Source organism: Manacus vitellinus, unplaced genomic scaffold, assembly GCF_001715985.3.
Source record: "Manacus vitellinus isolate BGI_N305 unplaced genomic scaffold, ASM171598v3 scaffold_1_pilon, whole genome shotgun sequence".
In the NCBI taxonomy this organism is placed as follows: domain Eukaryota; kingdom Metazoa; phylum Chordata; class Aves; order Passeriformes; family Pipridae; genus Manacus; species Manacus vitellinus.
In genome coordinates, this window is record NW_021939396.1 from 13,212,822 (window position 1) to 13,239,651 (window position 26,830).

Below are 26,830 nucleotides of genomic sequence, written 5' to 3' on the forward strand. Positions count from 1 at the left end.
TTGAAGTCTGTTTTGTAGTTTTAATTAATGCAATGAGGGTTTTTATTTTACTCTCAGTGGAGATAATCTTAATCCATTCACAGTGACCTTTTCTTGTGCAAATTAGCTATACACGCTTGTTTAAGCAAATGGGCCTTTGCAAGACATCTCTTCCTAAAGACAGAGCTTATAATTGAAAATTGGCTTACTCCCATCTGTCTGGCCTGTGTGAGAATACAAATGGAGATCCCAACTTCTTTGTATATAGAATATAATCATGTACGTATGTATATACATACACAGACACACGTAGAAAAAAACTGCTCTGCCTGCAGGCCATGGTAAATTACATTATTAGTGTTAGAAGATTTCAGTGCTGCAAGTTGCTGTCAAAATAACATCTATCTGCAGGGTCCAGGACCTTCTGGAGAACAGAGGGTGTTCAGTCTGGATCCTTTTGACTCAGACAAGGTTGATGCCATTCACAGTTCATGGGTTGGTTTGCCAGAAGTACAATTAGCTAATAACAGCCTGGAAACTGTTAGGATTTGATGTGTGTTTTTTGTGAATGGTTTTGCAGTGATTGATGGAATTGAAAAAAAAAACCCCAAAAGTGTCTATGAGCACTTTCATTCAGAGGAGAAGGAGTCATTGCAACTATGTGGTTAATTGCCAAAATTTGGCAGTTTATCCCTCTCACCACTCTTAACAATAACCACCAAGTGAGTCATTGTAAACCCCCATGCCTTTTTAATGCCTGCTTGATAAGAGAAGATTTCTTTGGCATAGTTTGAAATTTTTTTGCTTTGTACAAACCTCTTGTGCAGCCATGAACACAGTTCTGCATGACTTTGACTAAATCTGAATAGAAATCAGGGTCACAGAAGTGCCACAACAATGCTTTAGGTATCAAAACATTTGATGTTTGTTGTTAGAAGTCATGCAAGACTGTTTATTTGGAAATGGCTCATTATTGCAAAGGCAAAATTATTTCCTTCCTTATCAGTTTCATTACCAGTCTCCCCAGCTCTCTCCCATGGTGGTTGCTCTTGAGGATGAACAAAAAGGAGCCAGGGTGATGGCTGACACACATGCAGGGATGGAGCTAGTTAACCTGGTAGTGAACAGTCTTGGTTGGGGATGATTTTATCCAGATGTGTCTGTTTCAGCAGCTGTTTGCATTTTCATGCCCAGTTACTCTAGGACTCACCACTAATTGAATTTTCTCTTTTCTCCCCTGTTCTTGTTAGGTATGATTACCGTGAAATGCTGCACAATGCCACTTTCTGTCTGGTTCCCCGTGGCCGCAGGCTTGGCTCTTTCAGGTTTCTGGAAGCCTTGCAGGTAAGAGCTGCAGTTTAAAGCAATGGCTACACTGGCTGCAATTCGGTGTGCAATAGCAAGGAGGTGGGGAGGAGGGAAATGTGTTTCATTTCCCTGGTGGACAGTAATCCACTTTGCGAAAGCCTCTATTCATACTTCTGGAGCAATTGGCAGCTTCTTCCCAGGAGGGTCTGAGCACTGAGCTCATCTGAAGGTTGAATTGCGTTACCTCCGGGAGGAGGGTTTCCCTGGATGTGGTGAGACTGAGAGGTTGGACCGGTTTCGAGCAGTATTTTATCAAGCTGTGAGACTTCCCATGGGAGACACTGACCTTTACAAGTAAGCCCCAGGGCAGCAAAAATAGCTTTTTGTTTTCACTTATGCCAAAACAGACCTGCTTATGCGTTGCCAGTTTTGAGATGGTACTTACTGAACATGCAGAAGGTGGCCTGGAGGGGGTAAAGCTGCAGATGGAAGCTTTACACGAAGGTGGATATAGGCTGATGTCAGGGAGTGCACATGAATCCCCTTCAACTTTTAAAAACATTTTGGTTAGTGGTCTCCCTTTTTTGCTGTGGGCCAGCAGCAGAAGGCAATGCCAAAGGGTTCTGGAGTCACTGTGGCAGTGTGCCTGGCAGCACAGTGATCAAGCCTGACACTGGCCTACTCCAGCTGCAGGTAGTGTGACTTTTCTTTTTGGCAAGATTCAGCTCAGCCTGGGATCCTGGATCTTCAGTCAACCATACAGAGCATGGTTGCATCTAGGACTGGCATCTGGATTGCCATGGGGGCTGAAGTGGAGAGAAGGAGATGCTGAGGCACTTCTTGGTTTTAGTGAGACAGCAAATCTGACTAAAGAAGACACCTTACAGGGTCCTGCCTCTGGGAGTTCTTCTGCCATTTGGGAAGTATCCCAGCATTGACAGTAAAGCTGTCATCACATCCCTTTTCTTCATTAACCACAAAATGTCCCAGACATACTCTCTAATAGTACTGTTTACTGCAATGCAGAGCAGGATTCAGCTACCTAAGTGTAGGTATGTGATGTCATTTTAGAAGCCCAGAAAGGTAACTTCCAGAAAACCTTCTGCATTTCTGCTGCTTCTCCAGAAGGTCTCCAGTAGATCCTGTATCATATCTTCCAGCCTTTGATAGGTTTCTTGGGTACTATGGATGCTCTGGACACTTGGGTTTAACCACTGAAGCCAGCACCTACTATCAGGTTTGGGATCCAAGTTTAGGACTGTCACTTACCTCTTCTTCCTACTCAGGAGGAGATTTATAACCTGCAAAGAGCTATTCCCTCTCCAGTCTCTGGAGGAAGAAGTGAGACTGGCTTATATGGGATGACATGTCACTTCAGGTCTTTCAGAAGGGCACTGATCAACTCTTCTCTCATCTAGTCCCCAAGTCATGCAGCTGCTGTTAGATACATCATCTCAGGAGGAGAAAACAGGGACCATACCTCACTGTACAGAACTTGGAGGCTCCGGCTCAATGATAAAATGCACACACCAAGGATTTTCCTAGCAGGCTACCAGCAGTATTCACCAATTATGATGGATTCCCAATTTCTATCTGGATCCAGGGCATGTTGAAAGGCCTGATCCACATTAGTGGAATGTTTTAAACATGAAAACACATTGCTGAGTGTTTTCTGGTTGATTTTTTTCATGCACTGATGTAATTTCCTTACAGAAGGTCACAGTTCTTTACATAGGATAAGCACTCCTGTAATGGAGACTTGACCAGTCTAAGATGCTGTGTGTGATACATGTTACCAAGGAAGGTACAGCAGTCTTTTGGGAGATGAGGAGAGGTCTGGACCAAACTCAGAGATCTTAAGCTTAGCTTGATCCAAAAGAAACTGAAACAGAGCACAGGCTTGATACAAATCCTCTGGTACTAGTTTCTTTCATCACATCAGGAGATTTTTGGTTTGGATCTTACCTTGTGATTGAGCTGACCAGAACCTAGTAGTGATCATTTGTTTATGGAAATACTGACCTATTTACTAAATATTTACAAACTCTCTGTACAGAGGAACTTGTGCAACTCTTAGAAGATTAAATAGGTTAGACAGATCATGCTGGTATGAAATAGATATTAAATGTATATGCTTTTTGTTTAAGACATAAAGCAATTTTTATTTTTGTAGACAGATGATGACAGATGAGTTATGTTTGTGCAGTTGCCTCTGTTTGGAGGGTTGATATCATAAAGGATAGGGATTTCACTCCTCCCTTCTGGGAAAGGTGCTCTAGAATTAAATATGACCTGTATTTTCTGTAGAGTTGCATAGCAACATAATATAAAAATTAGGGGAGTTGCTCCCTGCTGAATGGTTCACAAAGCAGCAAGGGGGGGTCATGATTTTTTATTAAATTCTCTAGTGTTATGTCTACAGCATTTAACAGTTCTGCCCTTGTCTGGCAGTGTAAGCACTAGATTGCAAACTCCACTCTCCATGCAAAGCCCACCTTTCAGTGCATATGAATAAGCGTAAAATGGAAAACCATAATCCCTTGGGCTGCCCTCCTGTGGATTCTGGCTTCTGGTGTTCTTTGCCGTGTTGCCTCTCCTGAGCTTGTGCAGAAAACAGGGGTCATGGTGTTGGTGAAAACGTCAGGTAACCACCCTGCTCTGTGTCCCTGCAGGCCGCCTGTGTCCCAGTCATGCTCAGCAATGGATGGGAGTTGCCGTTCTCAGAAGTGATTGATTGGAACCAAGCTGCCATCATAGGCGATGAGAGATTGTTATTACAGGTAAGGAAAAGACCACGGCCTTCAGCAGATCAGGTGATTATTGCTGCCACCATCTAAATGGACAGGGAAGATGAATCCAAAAGGTCAGGGCTATAAAGGAATTTTTATCATGAAGGGATTGTCTGTGTCACACCGGGCTGTGAACTCATTTAATATGACATCATTCATTTTTTGACCTGAAGGTCATTGCAGACACCAGGCCACACTCTTAAAAGCACTCCTAAACTTTTATTTTTGCAAAGAGCATGAAATCTCTTCTGGTGTGGAGCACTCGGATGCCAATCTGAGACAGAGCTGTCCTGGTCCCAGGTGCTGTGATGAAAGACAGAATGATTCAGGGAGGGTTCTGCTCCAGTCCTTCAGAAATAGTTTATCCTCAGGTGTCCCACAGCACTGGGAATCCTCAGGAAAGCAGATATTTTCTCAGGCAGGAATTATCACGCAACAGTTTGGTGGGAAGTTGCATCTGTCCCTGTTCTGATGTGTGGAACATTGCTTTCTGAAGCAGTGTTCATGTCACTTATCATTAATCTTGAGATCATAGAACAAAAGTGGGCTGAGAAGTTACACATTCCCTGCTCCCTTCAACATCTACTTTGGTTTTAAATTCACTAGGTTTATTTTTTTCAGCTACCTTAGTGGGTTTTATAGTGTGTATATATATATATATATATATATATATATTTTCTGTAAGGTATGTGGAGAAGTTGATGTTAGGAGAAGTTCTTGAAAAACTGTTTTCCCCAAAGTAGCATTTGATAAATCTCCATTACCCAGCATGAAGCTGAGTACCACAAGATCTGGAATAACCACTGAATAACCACTAAATAGCCACTAAGAGTTTTATTTATCATTGAGTTTAGTGTCATCCACAGAGAGAAGCCCTCAAAGGTGGCACCCCCAAAACAAAGTATCTTTGAAAATCTCGATTCATGCCTCTTAACTTGTCTCAGGAAGTAAATATTTGTGAAGAACTGGCCTTGCAAGCCTTGCAAAGTGTTACTTATTCTATTTAATGTGATACAAGCTACAAATATAAAAGGGCCATTTGATTTTTGCTTCTGTGGACAGCACATTTTTCTGAGCAAAATTATGTCTCTAAATAATAATAATTTTCTGATCTTCGTGCTTTCCGGTAACATGCCATTCGTTCACTTCACAGCTGCTTCCATACTGAACAACTACTGCACCGTTATTAACAGTGTTTTTAAAGAGCTGGCAGAGGGCCTGAATGTCTGCTCTGGGAAATGTTTTTGTTATGTTACAGTTTTTCATTTCCTGTTTGAGAGCAACTCGGATGTTTTTATTTGCATATTCTCCTCATCATAGTGCTGGGAGAGCTTAATCCAGCCTTTCTGCATTTATTTGTGCAGGGTGGTTTTTCCCTCCCCCCTACTCATTGCTGAAATGACCTTTTATTAAGGTTCTAATAATTCCAGTGTAATCATGCCAGATTAGTATTAATACATCATTTTGCCCACCTGTCTTTCTGGACAAGTAGATTAAAACTAATAGGCAAATGCAGTTAAAATAGGAGCTCTGATTTTTCTTTCCAGCTGTTGTAACAGAGCCCACACCAAGGCCTTTTTTAACCTTGACACCGTGTTTGCTGGCACTCACAAACGTGGTGTGGTGTGTAAAATCATAACTTCTTGCAGTAACCTTCACAGTCTGAGCAGCCTTCCCTTTCAAAAGGTATAGTTGGGAATGAGTATTGATTTTGTTTGTTGCTTACACACATACACACACAGACCCAAGGTTGCACATATTGCAATGAAATTTTAAGTTTATTGAAAAAATGCTGTAGTGCCACTCTGAAGTGACGTTAATCTTGTCTTTGCTGCTGATAATGTTCCTGGGTATGGTTAATACACATCTATGCGGCCAGTACAGGTAATGTTCATTATCCCTCTACTTATTGGGACACATCACAAACAGTGATGTGATCACTTAGAAAAACATGTTTCCAACTTCTGTCTTCCATACTAGTTTTGCAGGGAATATTTTACCTAAAGACCTATATTTTACTTAAAGGGTCGGTAGCAAAGGAATGTAAAGTAGCATATTCAACAATCTGACCTTTTTCTTCTGCTCCAGCTTGCTGCAGTGCTAAGTCTCTCATAAGCTGTATTGCATTAGCAGTGTCTCTAAGATGGTCATCTAATAGTTGAAGGGCTGAGAGAGCAAAGATGTTTCATCTAACATTGCACCCAATGGAGCCATGAACAAAGTGTCCATACCTGGTTACAAACTCTGCAGTAAAGAATTTGCTGATTCTTGTGAAAATTTTTTACATATAAATTCTTAAAATATCAAATTTTCTTCAGGAAAAAGGTTTCATGTGAAATCATTTGATTCAAGAACATGTGAAAGCAAATAGTGATCACTTCCACATCTCAGAATATTTTAGGAATAAGCAAAATGTGGGAAAGAATAGGATGTGGTGGGTTGCAGGCAAACTTCAGAATAAGCTGGGATACACAAGAACCAACACACAACCCAGGTATATGCTTTTACAGCTAATGACTCAGGTAAAAGATTTATGAAAAATGAGTGTCTGAGAAAAAGATGGTCTATTTTAACGGTGGGACTTGATGATCTTAGAGGTTTTTTCCAACCTAAACAAATCTATGATTCCATTTAGAAATCAAAAAAAATGTAGGTGTAAAAGCACAACTCTTCATTGCTAGAAAAAATGAACACAAATCAGCAACATTTCCTCTATGCCTTTTTGCTGCTGTGAGTAGCCAATTGTAGTGAAATTCCCTTGGTAATGTCAGTTTGTGTTGTCCAAGTGGGGTACTGGAGGCCTTGGTTAAAGTCCTAAGTTAAAGCATGGCATGTATGTACATTAGTTTCACTCCAGTGTGGAAGAAGGACGTGGGGATAGGGAAGGATGTAGACATAAAGCCCTTGCCTTCTCATCTAGTGAGCAGTTACATTTTTTAAAGGAAAAGCACTGCAGAAAGACAATTTGGGGTTTATTTGTAAGGCAATTTATACCACAATTAATATGTGGATTTAATGGAAAGGGGGGAAAAATAAGCACTGTTTTCCCTTGTGAATAACAGGTGTTGTGGAAGATGTTATTCTTTCCACCTTCGGTAATTAGTAAAATGCAGTTTGATCCACAGGCTCCCAAAAAGTGGAGTCTTACTTGAGATGTTGCTATGTTTTCTTTACAGCACGTAGCGTTGCCATGCTGTGGTAAATGCAATTCCAGATCCCTTTAATATACTTTGAATGTGGGGATTATTGTTGAACTCTCAAGACCTGCAGGTACTAGGTTGTTAAAATACTAGTCCACAAAGAGCTTCGTGGGATTAAAAGCATGAGGAGTGTATGGAGGAGCTCCTTACTGTGCCACACCACAACGCTGCGGGGGGGCAGCTTTTTACCATAAAACAGCCAAAAACTAAAAGAAAGCAGATTTAAAAAGAAAAATCATATATTCAATGCCAGAGGTTATAAAGGGTTGTGTCTCATTCATTTTACATCAAGCCTTTAACTGTCGACACACATCTCTGTTGGACAGGAGTGCTGAAGCTGTGCAGCTCACTAATAGAGGAGAGGACTTGTCAGCAGCATATTAATTTGATGAGATTGTGTTGTTTCTAAAGCTTCTGACTATATTGCATCTTGTGTTACAGATTCCTTCTACAATCAGGTCTATCCATCAGGATAAAATCCTAGCACTTAGACAGCAGACACAGTTCTTGTGGGAGGCTTATTTTTCTTCAGTTGAGAAGATTGTATTGACTACACTAGAGGTGAGTAAAAATTATCTGGGACCTTGCTAAGCAGTGAGATTTCTGTACCTGTCCAGCTGCTTCTGTCCTCAGCTGGTGTCAGACCTTGGTTTTCATGACATGTCACTGGGAAAAAAGCTCGGCATCTTGATGAGTTTTCCCCCCTAAGGAAATACTTTCTTCATTATCGGAATCCACATTAGAAAACTGACACAGTGAAAAATGGGAGCTACCCAACACATGGAAAAGTTGTCATGTGTGATCTTGACTTAGCAAGGCTTTATGGCTTATGAATCACTATCCTTGTCATTGGTAGTGAATGTATTTCTTAAGAAACCCTTCTGGAATTCATTTTGGAAAAAATATTACCATGGAGCTCCTCCTTGACCATTCCTTAACATTTTGATGCCTTGTGATGGGGCTATTGGTCTGGCTCAAGGAAAAAGGGGGGCTTGTAAATGCTGGGTCTTATCTTCACACGCAGGATAAAGGAAAGGCCTGATCATCCTTATAAATTATTAATAAATAATCATAATTAGACTGCTATTAGAGGGGGAGACAGATGATCTCAAATGTGGAGAGAATCCTTTCTGAATTCAGAGGCAGAGGAAAGATGAAAGGCTCTTTAGAAGTAGGGCCTAGGCTGCAATTTCAAATGCAGGTTTCTTTTCTAATTGTTTTCCAATTTTTCACATAAATTTCTGACACACTTCTACCACTGAAAAAGATTCACTTTGTAGGGGCAAATGCACTCGTCTTATGCTAATGCTTCTGCAATACCATCCATCTTTGTGCACAGTTGTAATGCACAGTTGTAATGCACAGTTGTAAAGCTCCACATTTCCCACTGTGCCTACTTTCCCCTGAAAACTGCAAATGAGTGCTTCTGTCTGCAGTACAGGTTGCCCATGGCTGATCTATCTCCAGCTGCTGCAAGACAGTCCCTTAGGTTTTTCTGTGCCAGTGAAGAAAAGCAGCCAGGGAACATTTGCAGAGGCCCTGGCATAGCTGTCCTCACAATGCTCCCTCACCCTCAGAAGAGCATGTCTTCATCTGTGCTGCCTGTTGGGAACTGCTCTGCATCCTCAAACTCTTCATAAGCCACTGATGAGGTGGTGATAATTATCACAGCCCACACCAGGATCACACTCACAAAGCCGAGGACCGTGTGCCATAGCTTGCAGTCTAATTAGCCCTTACAGAAGTGCTCCCAGGGACCATCAGGTGCCTCACACATCGTCTGCCCCTTCCCTGCATCGCTCTGTTATCGTTAGGGATTGCTAAAAGGACAGGGGCACACTGCTCTCCCCATTGCCCTTCCCCTGCCTGTACTGGGGCTGGTCTCAAGGGGGCGTAACCTGCAGCCCCCACAGCCTTGGTGTGCATTGAATCAAGTTCCAGCGCTCACAGATGTGTCTTTAGTGCCGCTTTGGAACCCATTGGCCCATGTGGCTGCGTGACTCCAAGGGGCAGCAAAACCTGTAAAGCTGAAGCAGATGGGTAACCAGCAAGCTGGAGATTCTGCTCAGAGTGCAAAAACTAAAAGACAAAAAACTTCCTGAAAGGCTTCCTGAAATGTTTAGTTTAATGAAACCAATTAATGTATGCCTGGTCTTGAAGTTATGTTCAGGGCTTTTTCATTTGTTTGCAAGTGTAGTTTTGGTTTGAGATTTTTTTGATTGTTTTTTAATTCGGGACTCTCAGTTTCTTGAGACAGCTAAAAGGGACTCTGTTCTTATGAACAGATATTAATTTCACATTTCAACTTGCCTAAGTAAAGTCCTGAGTTAACTTTCCCTAGGAAAGGAGTAAAAGAGTTGAGAGCAGTTTTTGGTGTCTGAAACCTGCAAGCAGTATATCGTCTTCTTAAAATCTGATGTCTGGAAGTAAATTCCTAGCAGGATTATTTTTTTCTGGTAGATGTGGTCCATCTTCTCTCTGACACTGTTGTGTCAGAGTGCTCTGATGATTCTAGATATCATCTGAATAATCACTTGCCTGCTAACTGCAGTGCCAGTGTATGTCCATGTCTGAGGATATCAGCACAGAAAAAATCTTCATCAACTCAGATGTCTGCAAGGACATCACAGTCCTTTATCATGCATACCTGTGGAAACCTTAAGTCACATTTTAAGGCCCTTGATCTTCTCACAACATTTGGTGGCCTAAGCCAAAGAGCTCATAGTCCAAAACAAGAGGTTTGAATAATTTGGCCAGCAACCCCCTATTGCAGTCACAGAGGAACTGCCCAGTGCCTTGGACATGGTGTGGGATAGGAAACGATACTCACGAGTGTCTATTGCAGGCTGGTGAGTGGGAGTGCTGTGTTGCTGCAGACACCGTCCATGCTCCAGGGTGTCTGCACTTTTTCAGCCTGGTCTTCTCCAAAAGCAAACCCAAAACATCCCTGCATCCATGCACAGTGTGCTCAGCCCTCGGCTCAGGAAGAGGAGTGGAAAGAGACAGCACAAAGTACAGACAAGAAATATTGGATGCTTGGCTGGGACACTTCGAAAAGCAGCTATGATTAAGGCAATATGTGAACTTTTTGAAGTGTGAGGATGAGGGAGACAAAAATATTGGACTGTTAGTGCATTCCAAAAAGAAAAGGGAGATCTTGCCAGAGATCCTAACCCCTTTCTTCACTTATTAAACTTCCTGTCATGCCTCATCATTGGAGAAACCATGTAGTTGCTGTCTTCTCTGCAACATGTGCAACACTGTATACTCTATATTTTAATTCCTTGGTCCTCCATGTTATCCTTTTTTACACTTTTCTCTTTCTGCCAAGTTGTCTTTTGTCCTCTCTATCCTGACAGACAGGTTTCTTATGGATCAGGAGAATGATAAATTAGTGATCTGTTTGTTAACTGTGATGAACCATCAAGGCCAGCTCCTGAGCCTGGAGCAGGACCACATTGGAGAGGTTTGTGTGCCTCACATGCACTGCAGGCTGTGTGTGCTCCATGGCACTGGGGCCCTGCTCCCCCTTGGAGCTGTGCTGGCTTCAGGCGCACTGAGGCAGCACTGAACAGGAGCCATGTGTTTCCCCTGCAGCCTTGTTGGCTACCAGCTAGTGGAAAACTCTACTGTCTGTGAAAACCTCCTGACCATGTAAATTCACAGACTTCTCCTGATCTGACTGTGCCCCAGTTCTGAGAAAGCAAGAGGGAGGAGCTGTAGTGTTTAGGCTTTGTGGTAAACACTCAAAAATATGTACTTTCTAGGTTCTGTCTTTGTTTAGTGGCATAACTTGCAGATGGGCAAACAGCAGTCATTGTCTGTGGTTTTTCCTCTCCCCACTGCCATGTGGGAGATCTGACAACTGATATACCTAACTTACCAAACAGAAATATTCAGGTACATTCTTGTCAGTGATGAAACTACAGTCCTAAGTCTGTTATTCAAAAAAAAAAGAAAAAAGTTAAATTAACTCACTCATGTGAGTGAATTACTGCATATTAGCTATGGTAATTGGCTGTAGGCAAAATTCAGACAAGCATGCACTCAACATCTGCCCCAGTTTAGCAGTACGTATATTACCACCAGCAGTGGATTGTCTAGCACAATGTAACTGGTGTTTTAATCTTTTCTTGTCATGGCAATCAAAAATTCCAGGAAAACCACTGCTTGTGGCAACACTTATTCATGTTCTGTATTGACCAAATGTCCCTGAACTCAGCAGCTTACAGAGTTTTGAGCTTGGTTAGACTCCAGCAGCTGCTTTTTTGTTGTTTGTGGTGAGTCTTTTTGCTTGCTTTTGGTTTTCTTACACTTCACTCCAGCTTCAGACACATGAAATTTCACCCAGATACGCCTATGTTAAGGCCAGACATGTTAGGTTAAGCGACCAACATGTTCTTGGCACTTGAGCCCTGTGCACTGCATAAACTGCCAGTTAAGTGAAACATTGGGACATCACGGAAGACGAGCTGCAGAAGAAGGCAAGGCATTCCTTAGCCAGCCTGGGAGAAAATTCATTCTTCACCACCTCCTGGCCCTTTGCAGTGTCCCATGTCCAGACCTGGCAGCTTCTTATGCTCTGAGGGAAGGCAAATCTGTAAGAACATGTGGCTCAAGAGCCTACTGCACTTAAAAAGTTGCACTCATGTGGAGGCTGAACTTGTTCTGTTATAGCTTCCCACCACTGAATCTTGTTATCTCTTTGCAAAAAGTTTAAAAAAATTCCCATCAGTGTAAGAACCACTCTGGTTCTTGCAATCAGACATCTGATGTGAAGCAACTGTAATTAGTTTCATAAATACATATTAATTGTATGAATTGTATGGCCTTGTACTTTTTTTTTTTTTGGCTTGTGGTATTCTAGATGATGAAGTAGATGATCTAGCAATCTGTTCTGACCTTAAAAGCCTAGGAATCTATGTTTGTGGCCCTCTACAGAGACAGACAGTAGTTGCCAAAAGATCTTTTTCTGCTTCATCCAACAAGGAACTATTGCAGAACTGAGACGTGGAATCAGCAATGTATCTGAATGCTAATATCCCTTTATAATTAAGCAAAACCTTATAATTAGTGCTGCCTGATTTGCTGCAAGTCTTTGTGGTTTTGAATGCTCTCATTATCTCCAAATAATACCTAGCTGTGTAATGCCATCTTCAAATAATTATCATCTGTGAGTTCTGGGTAGTAAAACTGACAATGAACTAATCAGGCTTACAACTGCTAAGATACTCTTAATAGACAAAATATTTGACTTGAAATATAAAATGCTATAAATTGCGTGGTCCCCACGTCCACAGAGACTAATGAGATGTTCTGAAACCTATGGCACACAGCCTGAGCTGCTGAAGTGGTGTCAAGAGTGTTCCGGTTTTGAGTTCTTTTAAGAGAGATCAAGGAAGAATGTCTAGTAATTTGTGTGCCTCAGCTTTTTGCAAAATGGGTGATGATTCTAGTCAACTGGAGTCCCTGAAGCTTCTACTAGTGACTATGATAGTCTATTTAAAAATTATTACTTCTCTTGTTTTCCAGATTATTCAGGACAGAATATTTAAGCACATATCACGTAACAGCTTAATATGGAACAAACATCCTGGAGGGTTATTTGTACTGCCACAGTATTCCTCATATCTGGGAGACTTTCCTTACTACTATGCTAATCTTGGTGAGTGAATCCTTGCTATAATGTAGTAGCATTTGGAATTTCTAGTGGAAATTTGAAATTTAGTCTTTGAGTAGCATGTGCCAAGTGACTTGCCATTTGTTTATAGTTAATGGTGCCTTTCGTTTATCCTGTCTCAGTCCTTCTTCCCTGCCTACTGTAGACTGGAATGTCTCTGACTCATCAACATGCATCATATGTCTCTCCCTTGCAAAGATTTTTTTTTTTTTAAAATCTATGTCCCTTCATACTTTTCAGTTGCTGGTAATGAATGCCTGAGTTGCTGATGCATTCATGGCCTGAGGGGACATAAGAGGAGTAGCTTTTTCCTTTCTTTGTTTATTCGTGCTTGGCAAATTGGAAAAGTGGTAATTTACCCATGACACTTGTTATTGGAGTGCACAGTTGGTATGGATTTATTCTCCATATGACATGTCTTCATATGGATCCCACTAGAAGGAATGAATAGGGCTTAGGTTCATGGCTTTTTCCTGGAGCAGAGCTTGAACAATGAGTTCTGCAGGCAAATGTGCCTACAGGCTGAAAGGCTGAAGTGATCCTGCTTACCAGACTGCTGCTACTTTTGGCTCAGCCTGTGCCATCCCACTTCTGTGGATCTGTACTGCTCACCTACTAAAAATTCACAGTTACTGTGAATTTAACAAAATTTTAACAAAAGGGGGGAAGAAGGTTTCTGTGATAATTTTGATGAAAAATGACTGTGACCCCTCACAGATGAATTTAGATGAGGTTGAGAGCGTTAATGAAGGATAGACACCAGTGGGATCTGTTATTTCAGGCAGAAAAGGAAATCACAGTGAGACAAAAATATCAGAATGGAAGGCAAGCAGAATTATCAGCTCAGGAGGTAATCGATGATGCATGTGGAGGGGAATCAACCCAGAAAGAGCAAAAATCTGTCAGAGACTGTAATGGAACTGAGGAAACTGAACAAGCTTCTGGAAGTTATGGAGATATTCTGTAGAAAACACTGAGCATCCAGAGCCAGGCAGTAAAACAGAGCCTGTGTCAAGAAGGACATTTGACTGAACAAACTAGATGTCAGTATTATCTGTGGGACAAACTGGATGGAAGAAAGAGATTGCAGGACATCTCTGGAAATAGTGAGTAAGAAAAGGCAGTAAGTGTCTTGGAGTCAGGTATTTCAGAGGGTGTGGGAGTTAACAGGAAGTGTGATCTCCTCATCTGGTATCCTAGTATCTGAGATGAAGGAACATGGCCTAAAGAAACATGGCAAGGTTTACATTAAGTGCACATTGTTTTTTCCATCTCTGGAGTCCTTTAATCTGTACTAACTGGGGCGGTTTTGTCTTTACTGAACACGTATGTATCTCTTCACTTCAGGTCTGAAGCCTCTTTCCACATTCACTGCCGTTATCCATGCAGTAACTCCCCTGGTTTCCCAATCTCAGCCTGTGCTGAAACTCCTGGTTGCTGTAGCCAAGTCCCAGTACTGTGCACAGGTAAGCAGCACTGTTTGGCTGTCAGTCCCAACAGAGAAAACCCACCCTACCAGGAATGAAGAGCCTGGTGATTCAGCCCTGTTTCAATTCTGATGTTTCTTTCCTCCGAGATTTCTGCTATCTGTGACCTACATGCATGGGAAACAAAAGTTCTGAGTATAATGGGAGTGGAATAGAGATAGTAATTAAACCCTTTTGTTACATGAGACAGGTAAAATAATGACTGCACTTTAAAGATCAACATTGTATGTGCTGCAAGCTGCAAAAGGATGTCTGTGCCTCAAGAGCTGCTGTGTGATCTTCCTTCCTCCTGCTGTGGCTCTTAGACTTATCAGTGCCAGGATTTTGGCTTCTCTAAAAGAAACCCTGGGGAGTTCAGTAGGAGCACCCTCTTGCAGTGGAGTGTCACAAGTGGTTTTGCCTTTTAAGAGAGCCAAAATAAATCAGTGACATCCGTATGACCTGGCCGAGACAAAGACTTCCCAAGTTCCTGTCTGGTCTATATTTGCCTGAGAGGATGTATATTGTAAGTAATCAGGTTGGGTGAAATTACTGTAGGAAGCGTTACTTTTGTACATATTTGTACCATTGTTTTTGATTTTGAAATTCCTGATTTGAATTTAACATGTCTGTCTGGAGATCTGGGACCTTAGTGTTTGGACTGCATTGCCACAAAGGTCTCTGATCATGGTCCAATACTCTCTTTCAGATTATTGTTTTATGGAATTGTGATAAACCTCTCCCAGCCAAACACCGCTGGCCTGCCACTTCTGTGCCTGTCATAGTTATCGAAGGAGAGAGCAAGGTAGGTGGAGGGAAGCACAGTAAAATGCTGCCTATATTCTCCGATGAGATAAGAATTTATTTTTCTGACTGCTTTGGTGAAAGCTTCGTAGTTCCCAACTATGTGACAGCTCCTTTCTATTCCTTAGCCTTTTGTACCAGCTTGGTCACAGATTTGTGTTTCATGCATGAGCCCTGTGCTCACAGAAGTCATCATCATGGCAATTAATGCCTTGAATCTGAGATTCACAGATGGGACCCAGTTTTGAAATGTGGTCCCGAGAGTAGGTAGTGCTGATCCCATCTGTGGAGATTTCTGCCTCTCTGCAAGTGCACGAAGGTAGTGATGCAGCTTCAGCATTGAGTCTGAGCAGTCAGATGCAAGACTTGGGGGTCAGCTGTGAACTCAAAAGCAGAGGAAAAGATGAGAACTAGCCTTTGAAAAGTGCCTTTTCTTATGGTCTTGTGGGGTACTGATGCCAGTGATGGGGTCTTACCATCAAAAAAAAAGGAAGGGACAAGGGACATGGGACAGGTGTGGGAGCAAAATCACCACATCATCTCTTGCTGTGCAACACACATTTGTTTGTACTTTCACAAAGTCAAAACAGACAGCATCAGATGGGAAAAGAATGGGTTTTTAAAATCCACACTGATGTGGATTATTCCTTTACAATGAGAGAAGCAAGACTTGCCTCGAGACTCTGAAACAGATTTGGGCTGGTCCCCTCTGCAGTCGCTGTCAGCTGGCTCTTGAGCTCTGCATTGGCAAAGGAAACTTTAAGTTGCTTTGGCTGTACAATCCTATTTTGAATTTATAATCCTCTCTTTGGTCTTTTCCCCCTGTCACCTTAACAAGGGGAGAGAGAGAGCCCTGCAAAGTTGGCAGCTAAAGGCTCTCACCTTAGCTAGCCATGTAAACAGTATCAGGAGAGTTGCTGCAGGGCCAAGAAAGGCTATGGTGATTTCTGAGCTTTTGATTGTTCTGTTTTTTTTTTTTATTTTCTTTTTGTAAAACTTGCAGATGTGAGATAGAGGAGAAAATCTCTGACCAGTTCTACAGTGTTTGTAGAAATTGGCCCCAGGCACTGTTTAGATTCCAAGTGAGTCTCCTGAGTACACAAAGGTGTGTTTATACTGGACAGTCTCTTCCCTCTAATATCCCAACGTATGCCAAATGGCTTCATGCGTGGAAAGCTGTTTGTTTGGACAAAGCTTGTAGAGCCAGAGCAGTGCAATTTAAAGGTTTCATAAAGGAACTGCTTTTCATCTCCAGACTTAACTGAAACATACTGGCAGGCACATTACTCCGTGCGGGTGATCGCAGAGGTCTGCCTTTACCTAACCTTAACTCTTCCCCATGAAATCAAGAGATACTATCACACCCATTTTACAAAAGGTAGCTTTAGCTATGAAACAAATACATGGCTAGTCCCGACTGCTGTACTATTTGACAATTTCACATGGTCTGTAAAAGATCAGAGGTGAGAATGCAGGTCTCCTGCCGGCTGTTTGCTCTGCTTTGCCTTAGTGTAAGCAAAGCAAAACCATCAACCTCAGCCAGATCTCGTACCAGCCACCGCCTCCCCAGAACAAGGCCATTGTAGCAATGAAGAGATACTCTCCAGATAGACATTATGAACATCCTGATTATGGAGAGAGCTTTCTCTGAATCAAGGCATAGATTCTGAAGACTTGCTCCCAAACATGTTGCAGGGGATGCAGAACTGACAATGTCCATTATGAGAGATGTGTAAAACTCCTCCATGTCTCTGTTTCCATATAGTGATTTCCTCTTACTGGTCTTGACTTTCGTAGTGTTTTTTGGCTTAATGAATAGGAAAAGAAGTCTAGTGACTAGCCAGACTATTTTTCCTAGCAAATGAGGGGAAAAAAATCATGTTGTGTCCTTGTTACATCAGCTTTCCAAAGGTGCTAATTAGTCTGCTAAAGAAACCATGTAGATTTTAATTTCTTACTATTATCTTTTTGATCCAGCTTTCCCATCTATTTCCTGTTACTTTGAGGACCATGCTACCATATCTTTCCAAAGCTTATACTGCATATAGGTTTTATATGTATAGAATGGTTTGGGTTGGAGAGGACCTTAAAGATCATCTAGTGCCAACCTGCCTGCCATGGGCAGGGACACCTCTCACACTAGACCAGGTTGCTCAGAGCTCCATCCAGCCTGGCCATGAACACTTCCAGGGATGGGGCATCTACAGCTTCTCTGGGCAACCTGTTTCAGTGCCTCACTACCCTCACAGTAAAGATTTTTTCTTAATATCTAACCTAAACTTACTCTCTGTCGGTTTGAAGCCATTCCTCCTTGTCCTGTCACTCCATCTTTCTTGTGGGCTCCCTTCAGGTACTGGAGGATCACTTAGAATGCAACTTTTTAAAAAGCTACAACACCTATATAATTCTTGATGCAAATAAAACTCGATACATGTGTTCTATAGCATGTTCTCCTTTTTTGACAGGGAATGTTGCACCATCCTGGTACTGTAACATCCTTCACACACAGTCTGGGCTACTTGGTTTCCCAGCTGCGTAGCCTTATGAATGCTGCAAAGTCCTTCTCAGTGAGGGACAGTCTTAGCTACCAGGGAAAATGTCCTCTCCAAAGAAGCTGTAGGTACATCTAATTCTCAGTATGGACCATTGCAGTTTCTCACAAAAGGAAAGCACCCCGCTCCAAAGAGGGAGGTCTTTTCGGAAATTACTCCTCAGACAGAAGGTGTAGGCTGACTGCTGGGGTGAAAAAATGACACTCTTTCACTCCTGAGCTGAAAAGTCCTTTCCATCAGACAGAAATATGCCATGTACCTCAGACAAGAGGAAATAAGAGTGAGGAATAAAATGGAGTATTTACCTTGGAACTGAGTAGTGATTTTTATTTTCTCCCCTTCCTGCCTTGGATATTCACAGGTTATGAGCAGTCGCTTCCTGCCCTACGACAACATAGTGACAGATGCAGTGCTAAGCCTGGATGAGGACACCGTGCTTTCAACCACTGAGGTAAGGGTCTCTGTCATGCTGGGAGACTGCTTGGCTCCTGGGCTCAGCCTGAGCACAGCAGATATGCTCTTCTCTGGGCTTTGCCAGTGAGTAAATGTTATAAGATTTCCTGCCACACTCCTCAAATTTAACGTGTTGCACTTGTTTCAGCAATGCTGCCACTGCCTGCCATCAGAGGAGCTTTTCGCCCTGGTTAATTGGCTCATCATTAGCATATGGTTCTTCCGTTCTTTATTATTTTAGTAACATAGCTGCAGGCGGGTGTAGGCAGCCAAGAGCAGTCAGCTTTAATATTCTGTTCTCACTTTTCTGATTGGGGTAGCTTTCCCCCCTCCCTACATTATCAGTAGGGTGTAGGTGGAGAAGGAAGGGTTGTCAGCAGCAGGGGACTGCTATCACTCTAAAAGACAGCAGTGCCACCCTAATGCAGGATTTCACTGAGGAATGTTCTTTCACCATTGTGTCGGCCCATAAAATTGGAGATCTTTGCTAGTTTAGGTCCTTGAATGTTTGTGCCAAGAGCAAGATAGCACTACGAAAAGAAAAATACTGTAGAAAACCAATTTTTACAACTGGGATGAGTATTGATTTCTAGAACCTCTTCCTGAGAACCACAAGGGAAACTGATGACAGTTTATATAGAGTGCAATATTTGGGAAATACATTATTAATGATGGCCAGGGAATAGCTTGAAAAACTCGGTTTTCTTTTGTTTTCCCTTTTTTCCCCCATGTTCATGGCCATTCCCCTCTCCTCGCTTCACCTTTATAAAAATACATTTTTGTCAGTGGTGGAGATGCTACCACTACTTATATATCAGTGAAGAAATGTGTAACATTAATCTTCAGTCACTGCTATATACCCTGTGATGTTACTGAATTTGTTCTAAATTGATGAAATTGCAACTGCTCTTCTTCTCTGTGCGGATGTTGTGCTGTGGTTAGACTGCTCCAGAAAGAGCCACAGTAACCCTCTTTTGCTTCACAAATGGAAGAAATAGTTGACATTGAACCTATTTCGTACCAAGGTTACACCTTGATAGTTTCTGCTAGATAAGAAAGAATATGGCTGCTGCCAAAGCACTTGTGTGCAAAGCCCTGCACAGCCCAGTAAAAGGCATTTATCCTAGGACTGGAGTTCCTGAGCAGGTTGTTGCTCAGGATGAAGGGTCTCAGCTGCCTTGGGGACCATGGTAAGACCTTTCAGGGACTTCATTGCCCTGAGGGTGTATTTACAGCAATTCCATGATGAATTTCATGAGGATTTGGGGCTTTGTTTTGTTTTAACTGATACTTACTCGTCATCCAAACTTTGGAATCATTTAAGCTTCTGGAACACATATGAAGTAAATAAATAGCGTTCCTCATTCCTCTTGGCTGTGTTTTACCCTAAACATTCTGAAATGCAAATATTTGTTGTTGTGAGACAACATACATGTTTCTTTGTGGTTCTTCCCTCCTGTGAGCAACTTGCAGTTGATCCTGTGTGTTTGTGCAGTGGCTGTTTGCTCTATGAGCTCATGGCCCCTGTGCTGCAGACAGAACCAGCTGGCCAGCTCTTGCCGACACCCACCTTGCAGCTTTGGCGTGTCTCTGCCAGGGTGCCAGGGTCAGCAGCTCTCCTTGGTGGCTCTCCATGAAGAGCTGGTGGGCCTCCATTGCTTCACTTCCCCCACTGTACAGCTTATGCAAATGCGGTGTGACATTTCCTTTGAAAATGGCTGCTCATGGTGCTTCAAGGTCCAGAGAAAGCAATTTAGGAATGTGGTCAAATACAGTCACATTCTCATTGAAAGGAGCAGTCACCAGGCACATCCTCTGGACTGTCCAGCCCTGGGGTAGTAAAGGTTTTCCATCCACAATGGAACAGTGCGTAATTGCTCTGTGACGGGAGCTGTTCCACATGCGCAGAGGGATGTGTGCGTGAGTCGTAATCTGAAATCAGCACGGGTCAGTGATCCGGAGGTTTAAGAGACTGGCAGCTTGGCTGGATTTTCCTGCTGATCAGCTGAGAGTGGCAATGCTGCTGGAAATTATATAGGATGAGAACTGAGGGATTTTTTTAATAAAGGCAGTTTACTCTTAGGGTGGTTGCTTTAGTCTGTCTCCCTGGTACAAGGACAGATAGTTGAAAGCACAAGAGAGGGCACTGAGTGCAGAAGCTTTATTATTTATTTAGTTTGAGATTCTCAGACTTCTCTAAAGAAAACAGATGTCACGTTTTATGGGAAAGGCCTTTATAGGGGAAAAAACTCTCTAGTTCTTTCATGTGGTATTGATCAGAACTATCACAACGGTAAGTGGTTTGTGCACATTGTCTTTCTAGTTGGCCTCAGATTCCTTGAAACAACTTTAAAGAAAATATCCAGTCCCTAACTTTGTGTTCCAGTCCATGTGTGACTCTTCTGTTTCATAAAAACACTTGTAAATGTGAGAAGTCTGACAGTAATCAACACGAAATGGGACTGTTCTCAGAGCAGCTATTTTTTATCTAACCTCTACACCCTTGACTTTGGCTGCTCTCCTGGAAGACTTTTCAAACATTTTTGAGCAAGGTTTTAGGTCCCTCTGGTACTGGAGCAACCCAATGTGCAGCGCAGAAGCAAAGCTCTCATTTTCTTGGGTTTGACTAGGACAATTAGAATCATCTTTAACTCATTTTAAAATAATTTTGTTCTAGCTTGAGCTCCAAATCTAAGCTGAAGTGGGGGGACTGCCAACCAACTTTTCGTTGCAGTTACCAAATTCTTTTCAAATATAATGCTGACAAGCTTTTTGCAAACTATCACAGTCATCCCTTTACTAGTATCACCAGGGTTTGTTTGGTGGGATGTTGGAGTAGCAGTGTCCTGTCACGTCTCAGTTCTCAGAGATTCGAGTTATTAAAATTGTTATGGCAAGACAATGTAATAGAAAACCACCACTGGCAGCATTTGGCATCCTCTTGTGGCTCATACAGTATCAAGCATTTTTCTTGAAGTTTAGGCTCCTGATGCCATTTAACTAAATGGGAATCTTATCTTTCTCTTTATTAAGCAATTATGTTGAACCTTTTCGATCACGTAGACACTCCTAAAAGTGTGACCAGCGTGGTCTTCAGAACGCTCAAAGCAGATGAAAGATATAAATGGACTCCACACTGACTACCTGTTTTAATCTCACTAAGCCACCTTTACAATTTAAAGTATTTGACTCCTGATTTTCCAAGCTTCATGTTAACAGTGCTGAAATGTAGGTGAGATGCACAAAGACCTGCAAAAGTTTCAGTTTCCCACATGGCTGTTACCTCTTGGTATTGCATCGAAGTATAAATACATGCACCTACACCCATTCTTTTTGTAACTTGAAAAGGTTTGATATGTAAAGGGCAAGTTTGAAAATGTTAATGTAATGCTGTGATGCTCTAGACTCCCTTTAACAGGAACCATTAAAATGTGCATAATTATAGGGCAAAATGTCAAGCAGTCAGTTTAATTTACTGATGAATATATAGAATTAATGTTTTGCAACAGTTCCAAGATTCTGAATTGTGAATTAGTGGCAAGGTAATATTTTGTTTTGTTGACATTTGTTGAAACAGTTTCGGTATTCATTTGGCCTGTGCCTTTGTCCACAGGTGGATTTTGCCTTTACAGTTTGGCAGAGCTTTCCAGAGAGGATTGTAGGGTACCCTGCACGCAGTCACTTCTGGGACAACACTAAGGAGAGGTGGGGGTATACCTCCAAATGGACTAATGACTATTCCATGGTATTGACAGGAGCTGCTATTTACCACAAGTAAGAACCCGGAGCATCTGCTGTCCTCCTTCTGAATGAAACAAAAAATAGTAAAGAGGGGGTGGGGTGGTGGGGTGTGAAGAACATTCTTCCGGGGGGGGGTCAAAAATGGAAAGATAATAAGTCTACTTTTTATGGGGTAATAATTTAAGTTCTTGGTTTAGCTCTGGGGATCTGGTAATCATTATTGCGCTTGTTGGGTCTCTTTGAAGTCACTTGTGTTTTGAGGCAGTCGGACTGCTCTTTTTAACATCAGGAATTACACACTTCAAAGAGTTCCCGAATTCATTAAGATGCTTGGCTGAATGGCCTGTAGCATAGCAGAAAGGAGGTTACTTCCAGACCAGCTCTGGGTATGTGTTGGCTGACAGCTGCAGACTGCAAAGTCTTCTGGCTACTCTAGAAATGAAGTACAGTGGACGCATCACAGTTCAGCACATTGCAGCTTGTTGGAGAAACCCCCTGTGGTTAGGACTTCATCAGACCAAAGTCCTCTCTAGATAATAGGAAAAAGTCGGAAAATTTTGGAGTATCTAATCTACATCCCCACAAAGGAGAAGACAGGCCATAAGGGATAGTGTAGGCCCAAAGGAGAATAATTTCAACAGTAAGAGCAGCAGTAGGCCACCTTTACTAGAGTTCTTTCCAATGGAACAGTTTGGAAAGAAAAGGTGGGGGATGAATTCATCAGTGTTGTCTGTCACGTTATAGCAATATGGGGCTCTCTTTCCTGCTTGTCCTTTATCTTGATGCTTAGGTCTGCATTGTTTCTTTCAACCCAGTTACCAAAAAGGTGTATGTTCTGTTTCTCCATGAACACTGACTTGATGAGAAACTGATTTGTTTTCCCTTCTTGTTGGAGGATAAGACTAAAAAAGGATGTGGTGTATTGGGAGTTGGCTGGAAAAACTTGTGTCTGAACTGAGATAGAAATTTCCTGGAGCTTGTGGTACCTGAAAGCCCAGTGACTTGTATTAATAACTCTGCTGTTGGTTTCCAGATATTATCACTACCTGTACACTCATTACCTGCCTGCCAGCCTAAAGAATATGGTGGACCAACTGGCCAATTGTGAGGACATTCTAATGAATTTTTTGGTGTCAGCTGTGACAAAATTGCCTCCAATCAAAGTAACACAGAAAAAACAATATAAGGAAACCATGATGGGACAGGTATGTATTCACAGCATATTTTAGCAATTGGGATGAACTGATAATATAATGGGTTTGCTTCTAAGTTAGGTTTACAAAGTGATACAATTCTGTTAAATTTTTTTGCAGTTTTTATTTTAGCAGAACTGTAAATAGGGTGTGGATATGCTTATTATAATGAGAGAAAAGGTAAAGATGGCAAACATCTACTGTGGATGCTGCTTCTCTTCATAGTTTTCTTGTGTTATACACTGTGATTCCAAACTCCTGATGATTGTGGAGACTGAATTTCAGCTAAACTCTAGTTTTCTAATTCAGTTTTCTAGACCTAAGACCTAGCCATGGAATGCTAGAAGCAGAAGTAAATTCTAGAAAGGTTTTCTATTTTTTATTATTATTAATTAATATAATGTACCAGGCTGTCCCTGTGCTATTTTAAATTATATAATATGATTCAAGCACTGACATTGGACTGTCACAACAGAGGTAATTTGTGATATGTAAGCGGTGTTTTCCGACAAGGAACATTTTGTCCCACAGCCATGCCATCACTCACTATCAACCATGAAATGCTTGCTTTAGATCCTCTTCCATTTACTGGATAAACCCTCTGTCTTTACAGAAATGGAAATACCTCTAGTAACAGGGATACATGGTAACCTGGGGGCACTTGTCTTCCTACCCTGTGTGAGAGCAATGGGAGGAATAGGAAGTCCTGCAAAACCTGCAAGTCCTGAACAGCCTCCCATCTGTGGTGCCACGGTGTCTGTGATTCTCATTGCAAACAGTGCCATGATTACTAGGGGGCAGGAGAAATAAAGGGCCCTCTATTTTCCCCTCACATTTCCTCCTATTAGCGTTACTTGGATCTTTGACTGGGGAGTGACCATGACAGTTTGTAAACTCCCTTATCTGTATGTCACTGCGCTTTCACCTGAGGTATAGGTAGCATTCAGCAATTCTGACTCATCTGGGTGCCCAGGAGACCTTCTGCAAACAAGAAGGTGCCATCCAGAAAGTACCTATTGCTTCCAATTTCAGCTTCACCTCTCCACAGGGCTGTGCTTTGGCTGTTTGACAGAGCCTGAACACTCATTTTTCATCCTACAGCGTGGGTGACTCGAGTCAGCCATGAACTATAACTCTCTCCTAAAGACAAGTTGTTCCTGCAGCTTTGGGAAATGTAATGGACCATGTTCATAATTCCTTGAAAGACAAATAAAAAATTAACATAACCTCAGTGTTGTGACAGAGATTAATAGTCGTATGGAAATTCACTGTTAATGGCCAAAATGTCTGCTATAATCCTCCAGCAACAAGCTTTTACTTGCTCTTTAGTGGCTTGGTATAATCAGGAGGCTGTAATCAATGCACATTATAACCTACCACTTGAGCTAAACTGGACAGGCCTTGGACAAAGATCAAGTTTGATACCACAGTCATTTGGCAAGTCCTTGACTTTATCTGTTTCTTCATGTTTTAATTTACATCCTTTGACTTTATGAATTTGTATTTGTTTTTAAACTATAGTGGAACCATAAGTGCTATAGAGAGATGCATGGGAAGTGGCACAAAAAAATTCTTAGGCTCTCAGCATTCATACTTTATCTTAAATAATAGTTTTATTATGTTTATAAATGCTCTTTAGGTACAGATAAAGAATAACAACATCTTTAAAGCTGTCAGGACATTTTTTTTCTAGAGCTGCTGAGTTTCAATGGATTTCCACAAGGATTATAGCTGCCCTGAACTTTGGAAAATCAGACCACAATATTTTGCATGTATGCAGTCAAAGACCTTGGGTCTTTTCCTTGGGTCAGAGTTTAGCTTGATGTAGTGTGGAACATCAGTTAATTTTCTTTATCTGTGAGACAGTATTGTCTGATGCACTGGCCTTGGCCAGTGGGATTCCTGGAAGCATCCTGCTTTTCTCTGCAGGATGTCTACACACATGAGTAATGCCAGCTTCTGCTGAACTCGCTTAAAAGCTGGTTGAAATTACTTTTGTATAAATTTCTGCAGATCTAGACTGCAAACATGCAGTTTTGACCCTGAGAAACTGTAATAATTGTTTTCTTCCTATGGCTGAAGACCATGGGCAGCTGTTGGGCTGGGCTTGGGTGTGCACCTCTGCTGAAAAACAGTGACCTTCTTATCTTTCTTAGTGGTTTTTAAGTACTTGTTCTATCTCTGAAATAACTGGAGCGTTTGAAAGAAAGAAGAGTTAGAGATAAGGTGAAATAGAGTGTGATGAACTATGGAAGGGCTGCTCATGGATGTCATGCTCCACATCAGGCTGGCTCGTGCTTGAACTCTGGTCATCACGCTGCACTGCCCTCTGCTCATTTTGGAAAGTTGGGGGTGTCTGGCTCACCACTGCTGGCTCTGCAGTGGGCAGGGTGTCCTTCCCCCTGTTTGAACCCCCTGAGCAGATTTTAGCCGCCGCAGAGCCACACGCTCCTGAGCCCCAGCACGGCCTGGCACCATGGTGTCAGCCTTCCCATGGCACTTGTCCTTCTCACCATCCTGTTGTATCATGGCCAGTGTCTGATCTCTGCTCTCCTCTCCACACAGGCATCCCGGGCCTCGCGCTGGGCCGACCCCGACCATTTCGCCCAGCGGCAGAGCTGCATGAACACTTTCGCCAGCTGGTTTGGCTATATGCCGCTGATCCACTCGCAGATGAGGCTCGACCCTGTCCTCTTTAAAGACCAGGTCTCCATCCTGAGGAAGAAGTACCGAGACATTGAACGACTCTGAGGAGCGCTGCTGAGGGGGCCGAGCCGCCCCCTGCCAGACTGTGCCGCCGACAGCAAGCGCCCGACCCCGCACGCGGCGTCCTGGCTCCGGGGTGCGCTGCTCCGGACTGCGCCGAACCGCCCGGCAGGCTGCTGTCGCTGAGACTAGGTCGTGTACAGTTTCATTATGGAACATTAAATAATTATTTTTGAAATGATTGCTATGCAGGTTTAAACTTTTTTAATGATCAAAAAAAAAACCCTATTAAAAACAGAGTTCTTTCTTTAATCAAAATTGTGTTGGTTGTGAATATTTCAGAGCTGCCATTTCTTTCTTTCGTGCATTTGATTGTCAATGCAATTTTCATTCCTTTTCCCCTGCACAGTTAAACGCTGGAATCTCACGGAGACAAAATGCATCAGGTTCAGAAACAAACTGAGCACAAGCAGGACATAACCGAAGTATTAACATTTCTCATTTACTGCTGACTTTTTAGTTTTTTGCCTGTTTTCCCCAAGCCAGTAGCAGCCACTGCAGCTAAACTCCTTTGGACACATGGAAAACTGGAGAACTCCCAAGGAACCAGACAAGAGGGTAGATCCTTCTGGTTGAGGACCCCATTTTTAAAGGCCATCAGCCTTGCATTGAAGGGAGAGAGGAGCATTATTATGGAGGAGCAAATCAGTTGCATGGAACAAAGGGACACGTGTGCACAGCAGGGCTGTAGTGCTGGGTGTGTGTATTGTGGTTGGAGAGGTGCATCCGGAGTGTGCCTGTCCGTGGGTGGCTGAGCACCCCAGGGACAGTCAGCACGGCCAGCTGTTGTCATGGTCATGTGGGACACCCAGAGCTTGTGCAAGTCCCTGCTGCTGGGGGCAGTGGTGCCACTTGGCTGTGGCAGCCAAACTTCTAGAAGTAGCTTTTTTCTGAGGGCA

General features: G+C 42.4%; 1 protein-coding gene across 1 annotated transcript in view; it reads left to right on the forward strand.

Moving 5' to 3' along the window:
• The window catches only part of EXT1 (exostosin glycosyltransferase 1), a 179,058-nt gene extending 152,875 nt beyond the window's left edge, over positions 1 to 26,183 (forward strand). Inside the window, exons 3-12 of the mRNA XM_018074498.3 lie at positions 1,230 to 1,323; positions 3,960 to 4,067; positions 7,718 to 7,837; positions 12,809 to 12,941; positions 14,304 to 14,422; positions 15,132 to 15,227; positions 18,140 to 18,229; positions 21,845 to 22,005; positions 23,006 to 23,177; positions 25,731 to 26,183. Of these exons, the coding sequence (XP_017929987.2) occupies positions 1,230 to 1,323; positions 3,960 to 4,067; positions 7,718 to 7,837; positions 12,809 to 12,941; positions 14,304 to 14,422; positions 15,132 to 15,227; positions 18,140 to 18,229; positions 21,845 to 22,005; positions 23,006 to 23,177; positions 25,731 to 25,916 (1,279 nt within the window). The 3' untranslated portion in view covers positions 25,917 to 26,183. The remainder of the gene's footprint in view (positions 1 to 1,229; positions 1,324 to 3,959; positions 4,068 to 7,717; positions 7,838 to 12,808; positions 12,942 to 14,303; positions 14,423 to 15,131; positions 15,228 to 18,139; positions 18,230 to 21,844; positions 22,006 to 23,005; positions 23,178 to 25,730) is intronic.
• The last annotated feature ends 647 nt before the right edge of the window (positions 26,184 to 26,830 follow it).